This window comes from Elaeis guineensis, chromosome 4 (assembly GCF_000442705.2).
Source record: "Elaeis guineensis isolate ETL-2024a chromosome 4, EG11, whole genome shotgun sequence".
Taxonomy (NCBI): Eukaryota; Viridiplantae; Streptophyta; class Magnoliopsida; order Arecales; family Arecaceae; genus Elaeis; species Elaeis guineensis.
This window is the reverse complement of record NC_025996.2, coordinates 56,905,447-56,921,587: the sequence shown is the minus strand read 5'-3', so window position 1 is coordinate 56,921,587 and position 16,141 is coordinate 56,905,447. Positions and strand designations below refer to the sequence as shown.

The window sequence follows — 16,141 nt, the reverse complement described above, 5'->3', positions numbered from 1 at the left end:
TCAACTTGCATCCAGACCTACTACTGGCTAGATGTGGAACCAATGGATCACACACATATAAAAATTGGCCAAGGACCCTTTTGAAAAAGGTTGATTGGAATTTTCGATTCAATCAGAATTCTTGTAAGCATGCTAGCACGTGTGGAAACTCTTGCTCCTTTGGAGATCAATTTGGTCTCATCCCTTGCTAATTAGCTAGCCCAATTTGATAGGCATTTAGATCAGGTCATGCCACCTAAAGCAGTCCAAAATGAGGCATCTAATCCCATGTTAATGCCAAAATATGAAGAGTCCAAATTGAGAAGGACTCTTGGTGCAAAATTATTTGCGTGCAAGTGTTGGCGTGAGCAAAAGAGAAATCTTTTTGGCATAGGATTAAGATGTGTGTGTAGCTCACATCACCCTTTATCCTCTGATGCACATCTCAAAGTATGAGATGTATTTTTTTTGAATTTTTTGGGATAGAGAAAAATTAGAAAAGGGAAGGATGTCTAGCACGCTCATGCAAAAGCATCGCATCTCTTCATGATTTAAAGAGTCCTTCTCCTAATCAAATGCTTTCAAATTAGAATAATTTTTTGTGATAATGTTTCATATTTGATAAGCTATATTTTATGATTTTTTTAAAATTTTTTCAGACTTATCAGATAGCCAAATGGATACTGGAATCTTCCTCGCATATATGCATGCATGGTGATCAGACTTCGCATGAACGGATGCGAGATCACATCTTTTCGTGATTTTTTGATCACCATTTTAGGTTTTCTGAGATTAGGATTGAATCTCCTATCCACGTAGATTTTTGTGGATTTTTTTGATTTGAGAAGAGATACAAAAATATCTCTTCTCTAGTCATGCGTGCAGATGAAGGTGCTAATCGACGTATCATTGATAAGAGTCCTTCTGCTTGAAGGAACTCTTATCTCTGATAATCTGATCAGATAAGCCTCTTGGATGAGGCATGTCCTTCTCTTTTGGCGTCGTTCTGATGGCTATAAAAGGCCTGGGCACTGGATGTCTGAGGCATTCAGATCGGATTTTCAATTTTTCTCCGGTTGCTCTTCCTTCTTTCTTACAACCTATCATAGTTTTAGGATAAGGCTTGGGATTTAAGACAAAGCCTTATGTGGTCCTAACAAGGGTTGTGAGGGTTTTAAAGAAGGAGAATCAGAAGTCCAGAGGAGATTCTGAGAGGGTGGAGTCAGGTTCTTGAAGAAACCTGACTGGTATGAGGTTAGTCGAGTTTTAAGGGCTAGAACTCTTGAAGCAAGGAGAAGAAGGAGTGCTGTCTTTGGTTCAATTTTCGTGTGGATCACCGTTGGAGGGCGGACATATGGACACCTTGTGAAACTTTGGATTAGGGCTACAGGTATGCTTCTTATCTAAATTTATATTTATTATACTTTGATTATTATAGTTAAGGATTTTTGGACATTTGGATTTTCAATGCATCGGATATTTTGAATAAAAATTTTAAACACCTAGTTCTTCCACTGCGCCACCAGAATTCAACATCGTCCGCAATGATTGGCTCACGTGTAGGGCTGGAGCACGGTGCACGAAAAATTTTTTTTTTTCTTCCGATTATGTACGTGAGCCAATCACTACGGGCGGTGCATGCGATTTTGCACCGTCCGTGGTGCACAAAAAATTTTTCATATATATATATATATATATATGCTGTACATGTTGGGCTAGGCCAGGTTGGGCCTCATTTTGTCATTCCTGGCCCGACCAAAGCATTAGTTGCGGTTGAAATCCTATTTCAATTTGGGCCATTGGACTTAAGTTGGGGATATAAATCTAAACCCAGGCCCGCTATCGCTAGAGAACGCAGAAAAGGAAGGATTTAGGGAGTTTCAGGGATCGGACCCAAACGGAACGCGACCACGGAACCGAAGACCCTGGTCCCTCATAGAAGGCGAGGCACACTTTTAGTTATAACCGTATCGCGGGACAGCGAAACCCGCCCTTTCGAAGGTTCGAGATCGCGTCGTCGCGATAACGCCACCCCCCTTTCGCACAAAACCGACCTCTTTCTTCTCTTTCTCTCGACCTCGAGTTCTCAAACTCTCTCCCAATTCGGTCAGTCTCAGTCGAATCGATCTCCGTTAAGGATTTACCCGTCTCTTCGCTTTGTTTCTCTGGGAAGAGGAGGGGATTTGCTGGGTTAGGGTTGCTTCTGCGATCGAAATCCATGGCGGGGAGAGAAGTTCGAGAGTACACCAATCTCAGCGACCCCAAAGGTACCAAAAATACGAGAAAAACGCCATCCTGGCATTCTTCTTCTTCTTTCTTTCGTGGCATCTTGCTTTCCCTTGTTTTCTATTTATATCTCTCCGTGCTTTTCCTTTTTGAGGCTATTTCCTGTATTTTTCGTAATTTTTTCTAATATTTTTATGGATTCATATAGATTTTCTTGTAAAATTTAGAACTCTGTGTGAATTTCTTTTGGTTTTTTCTTCGATATCCCTTTTAGAAGCTCACGTTGATGGGGATGGTAATGGTGGTTGTTGTTTTTGATCCGCAGATAGGAAGTGGGGGAAGGGGAAGGATAAGATCGACGATGAGGACATTACTTTCCAGCGCATGGTAGCAAGGGTTAGCGGATCGGCCCTTCTATCTCTATTCCCTTCTTCAAGTTGTTGCCTTCTCAATTATTTTTATCTACGTTCTGCTGTTTGATTTCATATGGGTACTCAGTTGATGATGCGTTCTTCTAAACTGCGACAGGGAAGAAGGAATTTTAGGTTTGATACCATGTTGTTTAATGATAGCATATAGTGCTTAAAATGGAGTCGGAAATACATCAAGTGATAGATGCCTAGACATTGGTAGTTTGCCTTTACTCTTTCTTTATTTGGCAAGGTCCTGTTAGAGTATACTCTGTTTGAATATGGTCTTTTAAACGATGGCCCAACGTTTGCCTGTCATATAATAAAGAGCAACCCAGGTTTGGGTTTCAGTTAAGCTTGAGTTGAACTAATTGAAACTTAGTTTAATGATAAATCATATTCTTAGAGCTACTGTTGTAGTCCATGGATTTGGGGTTTCAAGTATATGATGGAGTTTTTTGCCATTTTAAAAGATCAATGATTTAGACTGAGGATTTGGGTTCCACCTAGATGAGAACTAGATAAAGGAAAACAGAAGCTTATTATTAATTTAAGTAGATCAAAGAAAGACTAGCTATAACCTTTGAATTACATAGAGTACTTGGTTAATTTTTAATAACTACATTGCTCTGAGTTTAAAGAAAGATGGAGATGCTATGTTCAATTTGTTTGGGTAAATTACTTTAAAAAATTGTTAAATGAGGAGTTCATTAAATAAATATTTGTAGAAGAGGCTCAACTAGGGAGGTGTCAAAGTTTTCTTTGTACAACTTATAAAATTGAAGGTAGCTTTTGAAGGGACACAAAAGGATATGAAATATTATAGGTGATATTGGGGTAGCTTGGCTTCCAAGATCTATTTAACAAGATTTTGAAAACCAAGGTTGCCTGATGATTGGAGAAGTATTCTAGTACCTATTTCTAAGATTATCTTATTCAAAGAAAAGAACAACTTATGAGACACTCTCTAAGAAGGGTTGATCTAATCTTGATTAAGTGAAATTTTGACAATCCTAGAGAACAAATTTGGTTTTACGCCTAAAAGGTCATAATGGAAGTTATTTTTTGTTATGAGGGAATTGGTGGAAAATATAGAAAAACAATATCTTTTGTTGACTGGGAGAAAGCTTAAATTAAGGTATCAAGAAAGGTGATTTTACAGACATTCCAATGGTTTGTACAAACAAAGTGGAGCTGATATTACCTTTTGCTTTTAAAAAAAAAAAAAATCATTGGATTCAGCCAGGGTGGGGGGGGGGGGGATTTGTGTTTTTCAATCATAATCAAGATTTTAAATCCCATGGGACAAACTGTCCCGATTTTCCCATGGGATGGGATGTGCCACCATCCCGACACTCCGGATAGGGGATATCCCTATCTAAAATGTTAGGAAAGGAGTACCTATAGGGGAAAGCTGTTGTCGAGTGACATGGTGTAATCAAAGTAGTGAGAGATTCACTGCTCCATGCCAGCTGCGATGTTTGTGTCACATGGAGAAGATTTCATTGTATATTTAGGATAAAGATGTTCTGAAATTAAACTATCATTACTGACATCCAAAACTTTCTTAATAATCCACATTAAAGTTTCCTCTTGCTTTCCTATTGATGTCAAATTTTCTTAAAAACTGTTTAACCCTTCTTCTTTGCTGTCTCTAGAAATAGCAGTTATCATATCAGATCTTGTAAATTTTCTTCAAAGGGCAATTTTCTTTATGCTTGATCAATAAATCCCACACTGGGAAATTTGGCTTTAGTTGTAAGTATAATATGACACTGACCTGAAGTTAAAAATAAGCTGCCAATTTGATACCACGACTTTAGGGCTTTAAATCACTAGATTTTATTTTATTTTAAGTTTTTCTTATGATTTAATTTCATTTTTAAGACCCCATTTTCATTCTAGTGGATCTTCCCTACTGTATGATTTAGATTAGAAATCTGATCTCATCTGCAAGCATTTAGATAGATAATTAGGCAGCATGCTTACATAAATTTCCCCTATTATTTTTATGCATGTCATGGGGCCCTATATGCATTGACCAATTAGGAGTTAAAGGGAGAAGAGGGAGGGGCAGAAGGGTGCCTGTCGTACTTGAATGTTTTGAGACCCTTTCTCTTGTAGCTAGAATCTTCTATCTCTTGGTTCATGCACCCAATTCAGGGTCTTCCTGGAATCTTGAACCTATACCTACTTCCACATATCTGCACCAATATTCTCTTCCACACCCTCTCCTGATATTGGCAGCTAAGCCCCTATAGACCTGCTTCTTTCTCTCTATCCAGAAGTTCCTAAGGTCAGCCAATTTGAAGAGAGGTTTCATGGTAATCAAATTATGGCATCAAAGGTTTATTCTTAAAGTCGTCTTAGACAATATGATGTGAATATTTAGAAGAGTCAAGGATCTCTCTTGAACCTCTGCCTTTTAATCTATATATCAAGGTTTTAAATCCTGTAGGATGAAAGTGTCCTGGTTTCTTTGTGGAATAGGACGCTTTACTGTCCTGTCTTGTCCCGACGGTACTCTCGGTCATGCATCCTAGTAGATATCCTCCATCTTTCTTTCCTCCTTTCTTTTCTTTTGTTTTTTTTCTTTCTTCCCTCTTTTCTTTCTTTTTTTCTCTACCTTTCTTTCTTTCTTTTCTTTTCCTTTCTTTTTCTTCTTCCTTACTTTCTTTTTTTTATTTTTCATCTTCTTTCCTTTCATGTTTTTTCTTTTTTCATCTTTCCTTCCTTTCCTTCACTCCACTTTCTTCTTTCCTCCCTGTGTGGATGGGTTTTGGAGTTCTGAACCCATCTCGGTCCCATTTTCTCATAGAAATAGGACGGACGTCCTCCGTCCCATCGGGATGCAAAACCTGGCTTTATTATCTCTTGCTTAATCTCAGACTGTTTGTCCATGATTCTGTTTTCATCTCTTTCTCCATGTCTATTACTCTTTTTCTCTCTGTTTTTTGCTATTTATGATGAAATTACCGTTAAGATTGGAAATTTTTCAGTACTCATCATGTTGTGTGGCTAACCTGAGGAGCTGCATCACCAATGCTTGGTATATTTTCAGCATTGATTTTCTTTCAATAGTACACAAAAAATGTTAGTCACAAGTCACTTGTGTTTTACATGGCACAGTTCTAAAGCAGTGCTGTTTAAGGAACTCCATGTGTGAAACCAAGGTGATCTGGTTCCTTTTGTGAAGTCACTCGATTGAAAGTGTCTTTGAGCTGTTGGACTATAACATGCATATTCCTAACTTCCTATATTCCCTTTATGGTTTTTATGCTTCAAATAGCAGTGGATGGTATGTTAGTGAAGTAAATCATGGTTTATGGTGTCTATTCTTGAACTTATTGACTTGAGAATTGAAACTTATGTTCATAGTTTGAACAAGTTTTCCTGAGTTTTGTCTCGAGGCTAGTTTCTCCAAGAATGCCTTAAGGCTTCCTAGCAAGGCTACACATTGAGGCACGCTATGAATCTATGGTTTGACCTGTGTGGTAGAATAAGTGCGGTATGACCACGGGTAGAAATTGACATGATTCTCTGTTTCGTATGCATTCATGCATCTCTGCTAATGTGTATGGTACATTCTCATGTTTGTTTAAATTGTACCAAGTGGAAAGATAGAGTTAAATGATAAAATATATTCTTTTCTTAGTCTTTCAGTTCAAGGACTGTCTGTATGAATATGCTTTTCATGAGTATTGAGCTGAAGTCTTCTAATGGAGAAGTTGAAACTATAAGATTTATTTATTCATCAAATTAGAAGTAAGCATAGCAGGCCCGCAAGCTTCTTTCCCCCACACCCCCCCTTTTTTTCCCACCCACTGACTCAGGAGGGGCGATATTGGTTGGTGCATTTGTCTGACCTACCTCATGAGCAAAGAGCTGGTTCTTGGATTTCAATGTTGCATGGGCATAGTCATGAGAATTGGATTTGAACTTCTGTCCAAGGAAGAAAAAAGAGATATAGGAGTATGTTGAAAAAGATAAATTTAATTAAAAAATATTTTTAATATTCAGGTCTCTTTGACTAATCTCTAAGAAGAATAGAAGCTACATTTTTTTTTTTTAAAAAAGTATCCAAGTATCTGATGTTTAATTGATTCTGACATGCATTTGACATGGATTCTAGGAGTTGGACGTGAGTGTCCAGATAGCATCAGCAAACCCCAGTTTTCCTTTAGCTTGGTCTGAGTTGAGTGCGTGCATGGTGCCATTCATTTTTATCCAGTTGCTTGTTTACTGGTGAGACATTAGTCTTTAAACAAAAAGTCCTAAGTGTACCCCTGAAAAAAGGAAAAGGTCCAAAGGCTGATTGTTTAATGTGGAGGCATTCACCGAAGCGCATCATCCAGGAGAGTGGTTTGGATGAGGTCCATTTATGTCAAATTCCCTGCTGGAGGTCTCAAAAGTCACTGAGTAAATTTGTAATGCATCTATTTTCCTAATTGTTATCTACTCTCTACTGGTCTCCCTGTTGCCAATTTCTTTTTATTTTTTGCTTTTTACTTTCATTTGGGAAGATATTTGTGATAATTAAGTCAGGATGGTCAGGTGGTTCAGAGGGAGCCCTTATTTCCCAAGTGAAAATCCAGTTGATGCATGTCAGGAGGAGGATGGACTTTGGTGATGCTCCTGACTTACAGTTGAGATATTGTGCAGTGCGTGTAGCAGAAACCTTCATCTAATTAATAGTGGAGATGCCAGTTTGAATGAGACGCTGGCTGTTTGGACTCGAGGATCCCAAATGTTCAAGTACATTTTTTTCCTGCCACATCATTTTCTTGGTTTACCTGGAATTCAGATTCCTAATTTTCTTAAAATTTATTTGGTGATTAAAGAGATAATAAAGAGTTGGTTGAGAGGGGTTGTGACTTAGGTAGTCTGGAGAGGGGAGGAAAGCATGTCAATTTTTAAGGAGCATGGCTTGCTAGCATATTGTTTTTCCTCTTGGGATTCTAGGTTGGAATTTAGAGATCCCAGATCTCTAAGAGTCCAGATCTTGATGCATTAATTCATTCCTGATGTTTCTGTGATTTTTAACCAGGGAATTCGGAGTTCGTTTGGCAGTTGGCTGTAAATTGTAATGCACCTTTTCACTTATCCATGCATGAGCGTTTTCTTTCATTTAAAAAAAAAAAAAATTTTGGGGTTGGGGTTATGAGTAGGTGGTATATCTATTATATTATAAGGGAGCTAAAACTAGACGTGCACCCCGTATGCAATATCCACAGTACACAAGCATAGAACATGACCATTGTGCCTCTGAAGTTCAAGCAGACATCCACATCCCAAAGGTAAGAAACCAAGCCGAAACCATAGAAAGCTCAACAGAGAAGAGTGAACAAAAAGCATAGCCATCCAGTAATTGTAGGACTGGATCATCCGTCCTGATTTACAACAATCCAGTGGGTGAGAGCAGCCCAAAAGAGGTGTTGAAGTAGTAGGCTCCAAAGTGCTGGGATGAAACAGTGCACTGAGGTGTCTGCAGTGGCGGGAGGATGGATGAGAAGGAAGCAAAAGCACCATGGAATAGTGTGTTGAGTATCTGACAGACATACCCCATGGAGCTATCTTTATATATTGTATAGATGTAGATAAATAGAGGTCTTGTTTAAATAGCTAACCTGAATATATGTAGTTCATTTACCTTTTCCATGCTAATTATAACTGGAAACTGCATAGTCTTGTCATTATAAATTTTGGTTTTTATGCACTGAATTTCTTCCGATAAATATGCAATATGACGTGTCCTCTGGCTAATCTGGGGACTCGAGAGTTTCCATCTGTTTGTACGAACTTTCCTTCCATGCCTTTCTTTGAGCTGATCAGCTTGTCTATTGAGCTTATTATGCTTAGGGACATGCACATTGTTTGGAGGGTTTGTCTCACCATTTAATTTTAAAATATGGAGGTCTGATAACATGCCCCGGCAGGGATCTTGGCTTCTCCTACTGGGCGGTTGATGCTAGCAGATGCAGGAGGTTGCTGGTGAACGTGGTGGCTACCTTCATGGACGAGGCGGTACATGCTTTTCTTCCACATAACAAGGGTACATGGTTACCTAAGTTTGTTAACTTTGATTTGCTTTCATGTTTAGCTTTGGACAGTGATGACTTGCTCTATTTGAAAGAACAAATGGAAGCTGAGGAGGATGCTGAGCGTCTTCTTCGACGCACAGAGAAACGGGCATTTGCTGCATTTAAAATATCCTTTTGAGGTTAAATGCATAATTAGCATTTCACTTTGCCCTTTTAATGGGTCTAAGTTCTTTTGCTTTCTTTTACTTATCCATCACAAAGCTGCAAGTTTAGCAGATTCCACACCTGCCTCGTTGCCCTTGCCTCTCCGCGTTGAACCCAAGCCAAAGAGTGGGATTAGGTGATATTTCATTCTGTTGTATTTGTTAATTGCCACTGATTTGTCATATTTTGTTGTAGAATCTTTATTTGGTGTTCCCTTTGTGGACAGGCAGCAAGATCTCTTAAAGAATATTATTGAAATCAAACCAAAGCGTCCGAGAGCATCAAGCCCTTCGGGTCCGACTCTGGGTGACAGATCAAGCCCATTTTTGGCTACAAGAGTTTCATTGCCCAGGGATGACGAACAGATTTTAGAGAAATGCCCGTCTCCTGCAAAGGACCAACTGAAAATAAATCCTTATCTTTGGCTGATCAAGTTTCTACACAATGGGATACCGAAAATCCACAGGGAGAAGATTCATCCTCATGGAAGTCTAATGGCAAAGAGACAGGTGCCAAACCAGATAATGCTGTCGGAAGCTTATTAGGCTTAGCTTATGACAGCTCTGATGAGGAATGATTGTGACCATGATAGTAGTGTATTTCTGGACTCCTCCCCCCCTTCCTTTCCCTACCCTGTTGGCTTTCACTTCCCCGCTAAAACTTTGGCTTTAAAATCATGCCATTTTCTATAGAGCTAGCAATATGCCGGTACATGCTACTGCACATTTTTCCAGGTAATTGTCAGTTCTCATCTAGTTCTTTATCATGGTAAGTCTGAAGTTGATTAGAATTTGGAGTAGGCCAGGCCTGCTCTAGGTTGGCGAGGTTCAGGGGCTGTTTGAATCTCCACTACCTGGCTGCAGGTCGAGCTGCAAGTGTGGCCTAGCCTGGACGTTTAGAGGCCTACAGCTTGACCTGAAATAGTGTGGCCATTATGTGGCTCACCAACTTTGGGTAACTGACGTCCGAACAAAATTATTGTTGCAGTAATCAGCATCTATGGAATGACTTGCTCCTGTGGTCCATACTATTACCCTGCAGGAACCGCTGCAGCATACAAGCTATGGTTACCATGCAAAATTGGATATTTTATGTCATAAACATAAAAAATGGAAAAAGTGATCGTCCGTTTGCATGCCTGCGTGGCAGTTCACAAAGCCTCGCGTTTGCATGCCTGCGTGGCAGTTCACAAAGCATGGGTTCATTTGACTCTATCCAAACTGCTTTTACGTGGAATGAAACTGCGGACCTCGTGGCTCGGGATCAACACTGTAAACCATTTTTGCATGGACTGAGATCTGCAGTACATAGGTACAGCATCATTCAAAGCAATCTGGGTTATCGGTGACTATGTCGAAAGGACAAAATGATGAATGAGTCTGTATACTAATAATTTAATTGGAAATGCTGCTGATCAATCTGTCCATGAATCTTCCACCCGGTGCTAAAAGTTGACTTCGAAGAGACTGTGGATGCTGGAATTGCCAGCAGAAATTTAGCCATCGATGCCAATGTTGGATGGTGTTGTATTTTTCCACCACCTTGAGAGATCAAACGCCTCATCTTCCATTTCAGGAAGAAGATCATCCTCTAAATAGGTATCCAATGTGATTTTCTTGAATGCTTCCGACCACTCTACGACCAGAGCAAAGTCCACGCCAACCTTCCTATTACCCAGGCTAATGGAGGAAAGTGTGGTCCCAGTTCCTTCCATTTTCTCATATTCAGTCTGAAGATCTTGAAGAAATTGTGAACCTTATTAAGCTTTGTTCGACATTCCTTTTCGTCATATGATTGCATGCAGCAGAATCTTATAAAAATCAACTTAGACTTGCATTATGAAAACTTTCATCTAACACTTTCCAAATTCCCCAAAATCTTTTTGTGTATGAATTTGCAATAGGAAAATTATCAACTGAAAACGTCTTTGTTACATCAACAAAAGATTCCAAGAATTTACACATCACCTCTGATGGCTTCAACTCATTGCCTTAGCGTGAAAATTATAGTGTTCACTTGCATGTCTGATGAATATTTCTCCATGCAGCAAAGCATTTTGATGCTAACATATCAAATGTGAATAATTCTTTGTGCACCTTGGGCGGTGCAGCTCCAGTGCACCGTCCGTGATGGTTCGCTCGTGAGTCCGAAATTTTTTTTATTTTTTTTTTAAATGCCGCATCCAAATCCTGTGCATGAGTGAATTACCATGGATGATGTGCGTGCAGCTGCACCACCCACGGTGCACAAAGAATTATTCATCAAATGTTCAGTTCCAACCGGAGGCAACATCTAAAGCTGAACTTTTTTTACGGGAACTTGCAGTGGCGGTGCACTTTCATTAAAAGTTAGCAGCCTAGAAAGCCTTGTGGTAACATATCTTATGAGTTCTCTAATACCTTAATGGCACCATGATAACCCACATTCCTTCCTGCACCAATATATTCAAGATATGACACCATGGTAACATATCTTATGAGTTATATAATCCATGTGATTTGGATTTTGGATTATATCTATTCTGGGATTACACCAATTCCCTCGAATATCAAAGATTTAACTCTTTTATCCTTCAGTTCCTACATATTGGAAGATTAATTAATCATCATGATTATCAAAAGGGGATAACTTTATCTCTATTGCTTCAACTTTATTTTCTTGCAGCTTTCCAATTTGTACCAAATTAGTATACTTTCTCCAAGCAAAAAATTCTAAAGTCTAAACTTTCTTGATGAATGGAAAGTCATTTTTCATCATTTTCAATTTTTTGGAAATCCTTTCTTAGTCTCTAGAAAATATAAAAACTAAAATAGTACTCGACATCATTTTTATTTTTATTTTTAGAAATAAAAATTAATATATTAATATAATTAATAATTTTTAGAAATATAAATCTGATGAGGGCCAAGTTGATGGTAGTGGTGGTGGAGACAATGGAGACCTTATATTGATGGTGGTCGTGGTGATTGTGAGGTGGCTAATGATGTGACAATAGTGACAATGGTAATGGGACCGTTGACTACATGCGGGTGATGATAGATGGTGGTGGTGGTTTGGTAGAGCCATAGTAGTGGTAGTGATATGGCATGAATAGTGAAGGCGGCGGTGACAACGATTCTGATGATGGTGCTAACAATAGCAATGGTAGTGATGAAAATAATAATAGTAGAAGTATGATGGTTATCATAGAAATAACGATGGCAGCAGTGGTAGTGATAGTGTTGTTAAAGACAACCACCATACTAATAGTTATGTAATGACAGTGGCAGAGAGGGTGGTAGTCGCAAGGATGGTAGTGATGGCATATATGTTACCAATGATAGTGGTAAAAGAGATAAGACTCTTATTTTTAAAATAATAAAAATAATTTTTACTTTTATTTTTTTAGAAATAAAAAATAATTTTTGAAAATATAAAGTATAAAAATAGCACCAGAATTCTTCTTGTCTCAGTTTCTATATTTTTACTTTTTAAAAATAAAAATAAAAATGATTTCAAATAGATCTTGATTTTTATTTTTAAAAATAAAAATCATTTATGATTAGCAGCAAAGCCTCTTTAGGCACCGCTACCATCTGTTGGTACAGAATTTCACTGAAGTCGGAGTTGCTGGAGTTGAGATGACCGCGGCCGCCGCCGGGACCTGCAAGGGAAGTCTAAACTGGAGTTGGGGGTGCTCCGGCAAGATCCTCTGACGCTCAAGTCAGTACTCTGCTTCAACAGAAATGGAGTGCTCGAGTGAAAATTTTAGCAGAGTTTCGAGATAAGGTTTAGAGCTTAGAGAAGAACGTATCTAGGGGTCCCTTTTTATAGACGGAGAGCGTAACTGATTGACAGCGACGTTTGTAACCGTCTGGTAGTGGACTGTTCAGAGCCGTGCGGAGTTTGTTACGAAGAGTAGTGGCGTCAGGGGTCGTTCATGGCCACGTAGAGTCTGTTACGGAGAGTGGAGTGGTGTCCGTTGTCGCGACTTGCCAGAGAGTGATGGAGCCACGCAGAATCCATTGCAGAGAGTGGAGTAGGATAGTGGCCATTGTCGTGACTTGCCAGAGAGTTCGGATCTGTCGGTTGGAGCTCGGCTGGGATATCTGATGGAGCGGAATGGCTCTATATCCCGTCGATCTAGGAGAAGCTCGGATATTTTCGAGGCTACTGATGAGTCTACTGTTGTCGGATGCCTCAGGCGCTGATGCTACAGGCGGGAGTCATCTGCTGTAGAAGCTTGGATGGAGACTGTTTGTTGATGAAGCCCGATAGGAGTTCGATTGCTAGAGAAGTCCGGTTAGGATTTGCCTGATGTGGAAGCTCGTTTGAAGATTATCCGTCGGAGAAGTTCGATTTCATGAAGAATCTAGCAGAGGGTCGGTCGGCGGTGGACTTCGGATGGCGTTGGAGAGGTTCGACAGACACCGGAGGTGATCGGCCATTGTAGTAATCCAGCTGTCGGAGTCCATCCGTCGTAGAAGCTTGTCCGATATCCATCCGCTATGGAAATTCAGACAGAGTCTGGTTCTTGTAGAAGGCTGAAAGGAGACTGCTTATTGTAGAAGCTCGATCGAAGATCGATTGTCGTGGGAGCTCGGAGTAGCGACCTGACCGGTGGATCCTGTCTCATTGTAGAAGCTCGTCCGGGATCCGGCTACGAAGAAGCTCAGCTGAAGTCTACCTATGATAGAAGTTCGGAAAAAATTTGTTTACAGTAGAGACTCGAATGAAATTTGCTTACGGTAGATATCCGGGGTAGACCGCCTGTTGTAGGAGTTCGGAGTAGACCGCTCATAGTAGAAGTTTGGAATAGACCACTCGTAGTAGAAGTTTGGCTTTCGCAAGAGCTCGGTTGGAATCCTGAAGGTGGTCGACCGTCGTAGAAACTTGGATGGATTTGATTACTGTAGAAATCTCGTTGTCGGAGAAGCTCGGATATTGACGAAGTCCGAAAGAAGTTTGGAGAATAGTTAATCACTGTAGAAGGTCAGCTGATAGTGAGGCCCAGAGAGCCTTTGGAGTGGCCCGGTAGATGGATGGAGAAGCTCATTGTTGGAGAAGTCCGGATGGTATTATGGAAGCTCGGATAGTCGAGGGGGTTCAGAGAGACGCCACACAAGGTCGGAAGCCAGAAAAGTCCTGGAAGGGTCGGTCCTTTACAAACTTCGACCGGAGGTATTTTATACCCAACACCAGTCCTCCTACTTTCGAGTTCGGGTTCCGAATGAAGGAAGCATAGCGAAATTCTCACGGCCGAAGTTGCCCCCCTCGATTTTACACTCGGTGGTTACTAGATATTTTGACGTTTGGCACGCTGGTACTGGAGCCTTTTCAAAAAAGATTTTTTCTTTTTGGAATTTTCGCTGGAGCACTGCCCCAGGTACGATACAATAATGGTTTTACCAACTGTCGGCCACCTCCAGCCGTTTGCCACAATGAGTGGGCCACGCGGCGGTTATAGACTGGCCAGAGGAGTCCTGCAGTCATTATTGCACCAGACCCCATTACCTATTTAAACCCGCCTCCCCCTTTGGGGATCTTACTTTGCACGGGAGTTTCTTCGGTCCCTCCTTCGTTGCCGATATGGATGCGGACGCGGATTGGATGTCAGCCAAGAGTCTCAAAGCCCACAAGAGGGAAGGCGCTGCAGTTTCGGGTTGGCGAAGAAGGTGAGGGTAGAAGAGACAGATCCGGCCACATTTCGCCTTGATCGCCCAGAGCCCGCGCTTGTGGCATATCTTTGAGCGCGAGTATTTCTCAGTCCTACGGAGGGGGGAAGCCAAAGGGGGACTGGAAGAAGAAGTCAGAAAGAAGGAGAAATCCGATCTCAGAAAGAAGGTCATGCCTGCCGTCATTGTAAGGCAACGAAAGCCATGGCACAAAAAGGACAGCGTCTACATGTACTTCAAAGATAATACTGGAGTAATTGTTAATCCAAAGGGGGTCGGAAGAAGAAATCGGGTACTTAAAGCAATTCTCGATGATGGCTGAAATCGAGAGTTCGAAGTCTGATGGTATCGAGCTTTCTTGAAGCTCTTTTGCCTTGTATTCTTTTCTTTTCTTGTTGTTTCTCTTTTTTGGCCTTCAAGGCTTTGTAATGTATACTTCACTAATGAAATGAAAAAAAAATTTTCCATTACCTTGTCCATTCTTGTATTAAATTATTGTTTATCGAACTTTTTTGTCTTCCGTCTTGTTTGGCGTCGGTGTTGTTTGTGATTCCTCGTCTATTCTTGCTTTGAGTTATTGTTTACCGAACTTCTTTTATCTTTTGTCTTGTTCGATGCCGATGTTGTTTGAAGGTTTCCGATCATCGCCGTGTCGATTTGCTTTTTTAGTTTGTGATCGTAGGTCTTTTCGAGGCCATTTGAGTTTGACGCTTCCTCCCGGTGCTCGAGCTTGGAGATCCGAACTTCTCATTACTTTGAGGAAGTCGATTTCTCCTCGGCCTGTGCTGAGTTTTCTTTTAGTGGCTGAAAATTTTTTCATAGGAGTATCCTTCCTCATTGAGACGAGATCCCTCGGATCTTCGATGTAGTTTGTTTTTCACTTATCGCTGTAGTTCGTCGCTTTCCCTTTTCATCTCTCCCTTTTTTTTGTGTTCGAGTGAGGATTTTTCCTCTGCTCTTAATGGGGTCGTGAGAGTGTAGAGGAGCCATTGAGGAGGCTTTCCTCCTCATCCGGTCTTGATCGACTGAGTCTTTATTTGCATCAGGACGAGGTTCTCCTCTTATTTCTGACAGTCAGTTTCAGCTCATGTTAGGATGAGGTTCTCCTTCTGCTCCTAACAGAGCTGTGGGGGCACGTAAAGGCCACTGCGAGGGCCTCTCCCCCCATCTGATCTTTAAATAATCGGACCTTCGACTTTGCTCATGTTAGGATGAGGTTCTCCTCCTGTTTCTAATAAGACTGTGGGGGCACATAAGGCCGTTACAAGGGCCTCTCCCCCCATCTGATCTTTAAGTAACCGGACCTTCGACTTTGCTCATGTTAGGACAAGGTTCTCCTCCTGTTCCTAACAGGCTGTGGGGGCACATAAGGATCATTGCAAGGGCCTCTCCCTCCATCCGATCTTTAAGTAACCGGCCTTCGACTTTGCTCATGTTAGGACGAGGTTCTCCTCCTGTTCCTAACAAGGCTGTGGGGCACATAAGGGCCGTTGCAAGGGCCTCTCCCCCCATCCGGTCTTTAAGTAACCGGACCTTCGACTTTGCTCATGTTAGGATGAGGTTCTCCTCCTGTTCCTAACAAGCTTAATTTCGATTGTATGAGGGAGTTACTTCCTGTCGTTATAAG

The 16,141-nt window shown here is 40.8% G+C and overlaps 1 protein-coding gene across 1 annotated transcript; it reads left to right on the top strand.

Annotated features, from left to right (window-relative positions):
* The first annotated feature begins 1,972 nt into the window (after positions 1-1,972).
* LOC105042493 (uncharacterized) lies at positions 1,973-9,626 on the top strand. Its single transcript, XM_073256571.1, is given in 7 exon segments — positions 1,973-2,246; positions 2,531-2,601; positions 8,591-8,639; positions 8,716-8,823; positions 8,915-8,996; positions 9,087-9,250; positions 9,253-9,626. Coding segments are annotated over 7 exon segments (708 nt in total). The 5' UTR covers positions 1,973-2,197; the 3' UTR covers positions 9,438-9,626.
* The last annotated feature ends 6,515 nt before the right edge of the window (positions 9,627-16,141 follow it).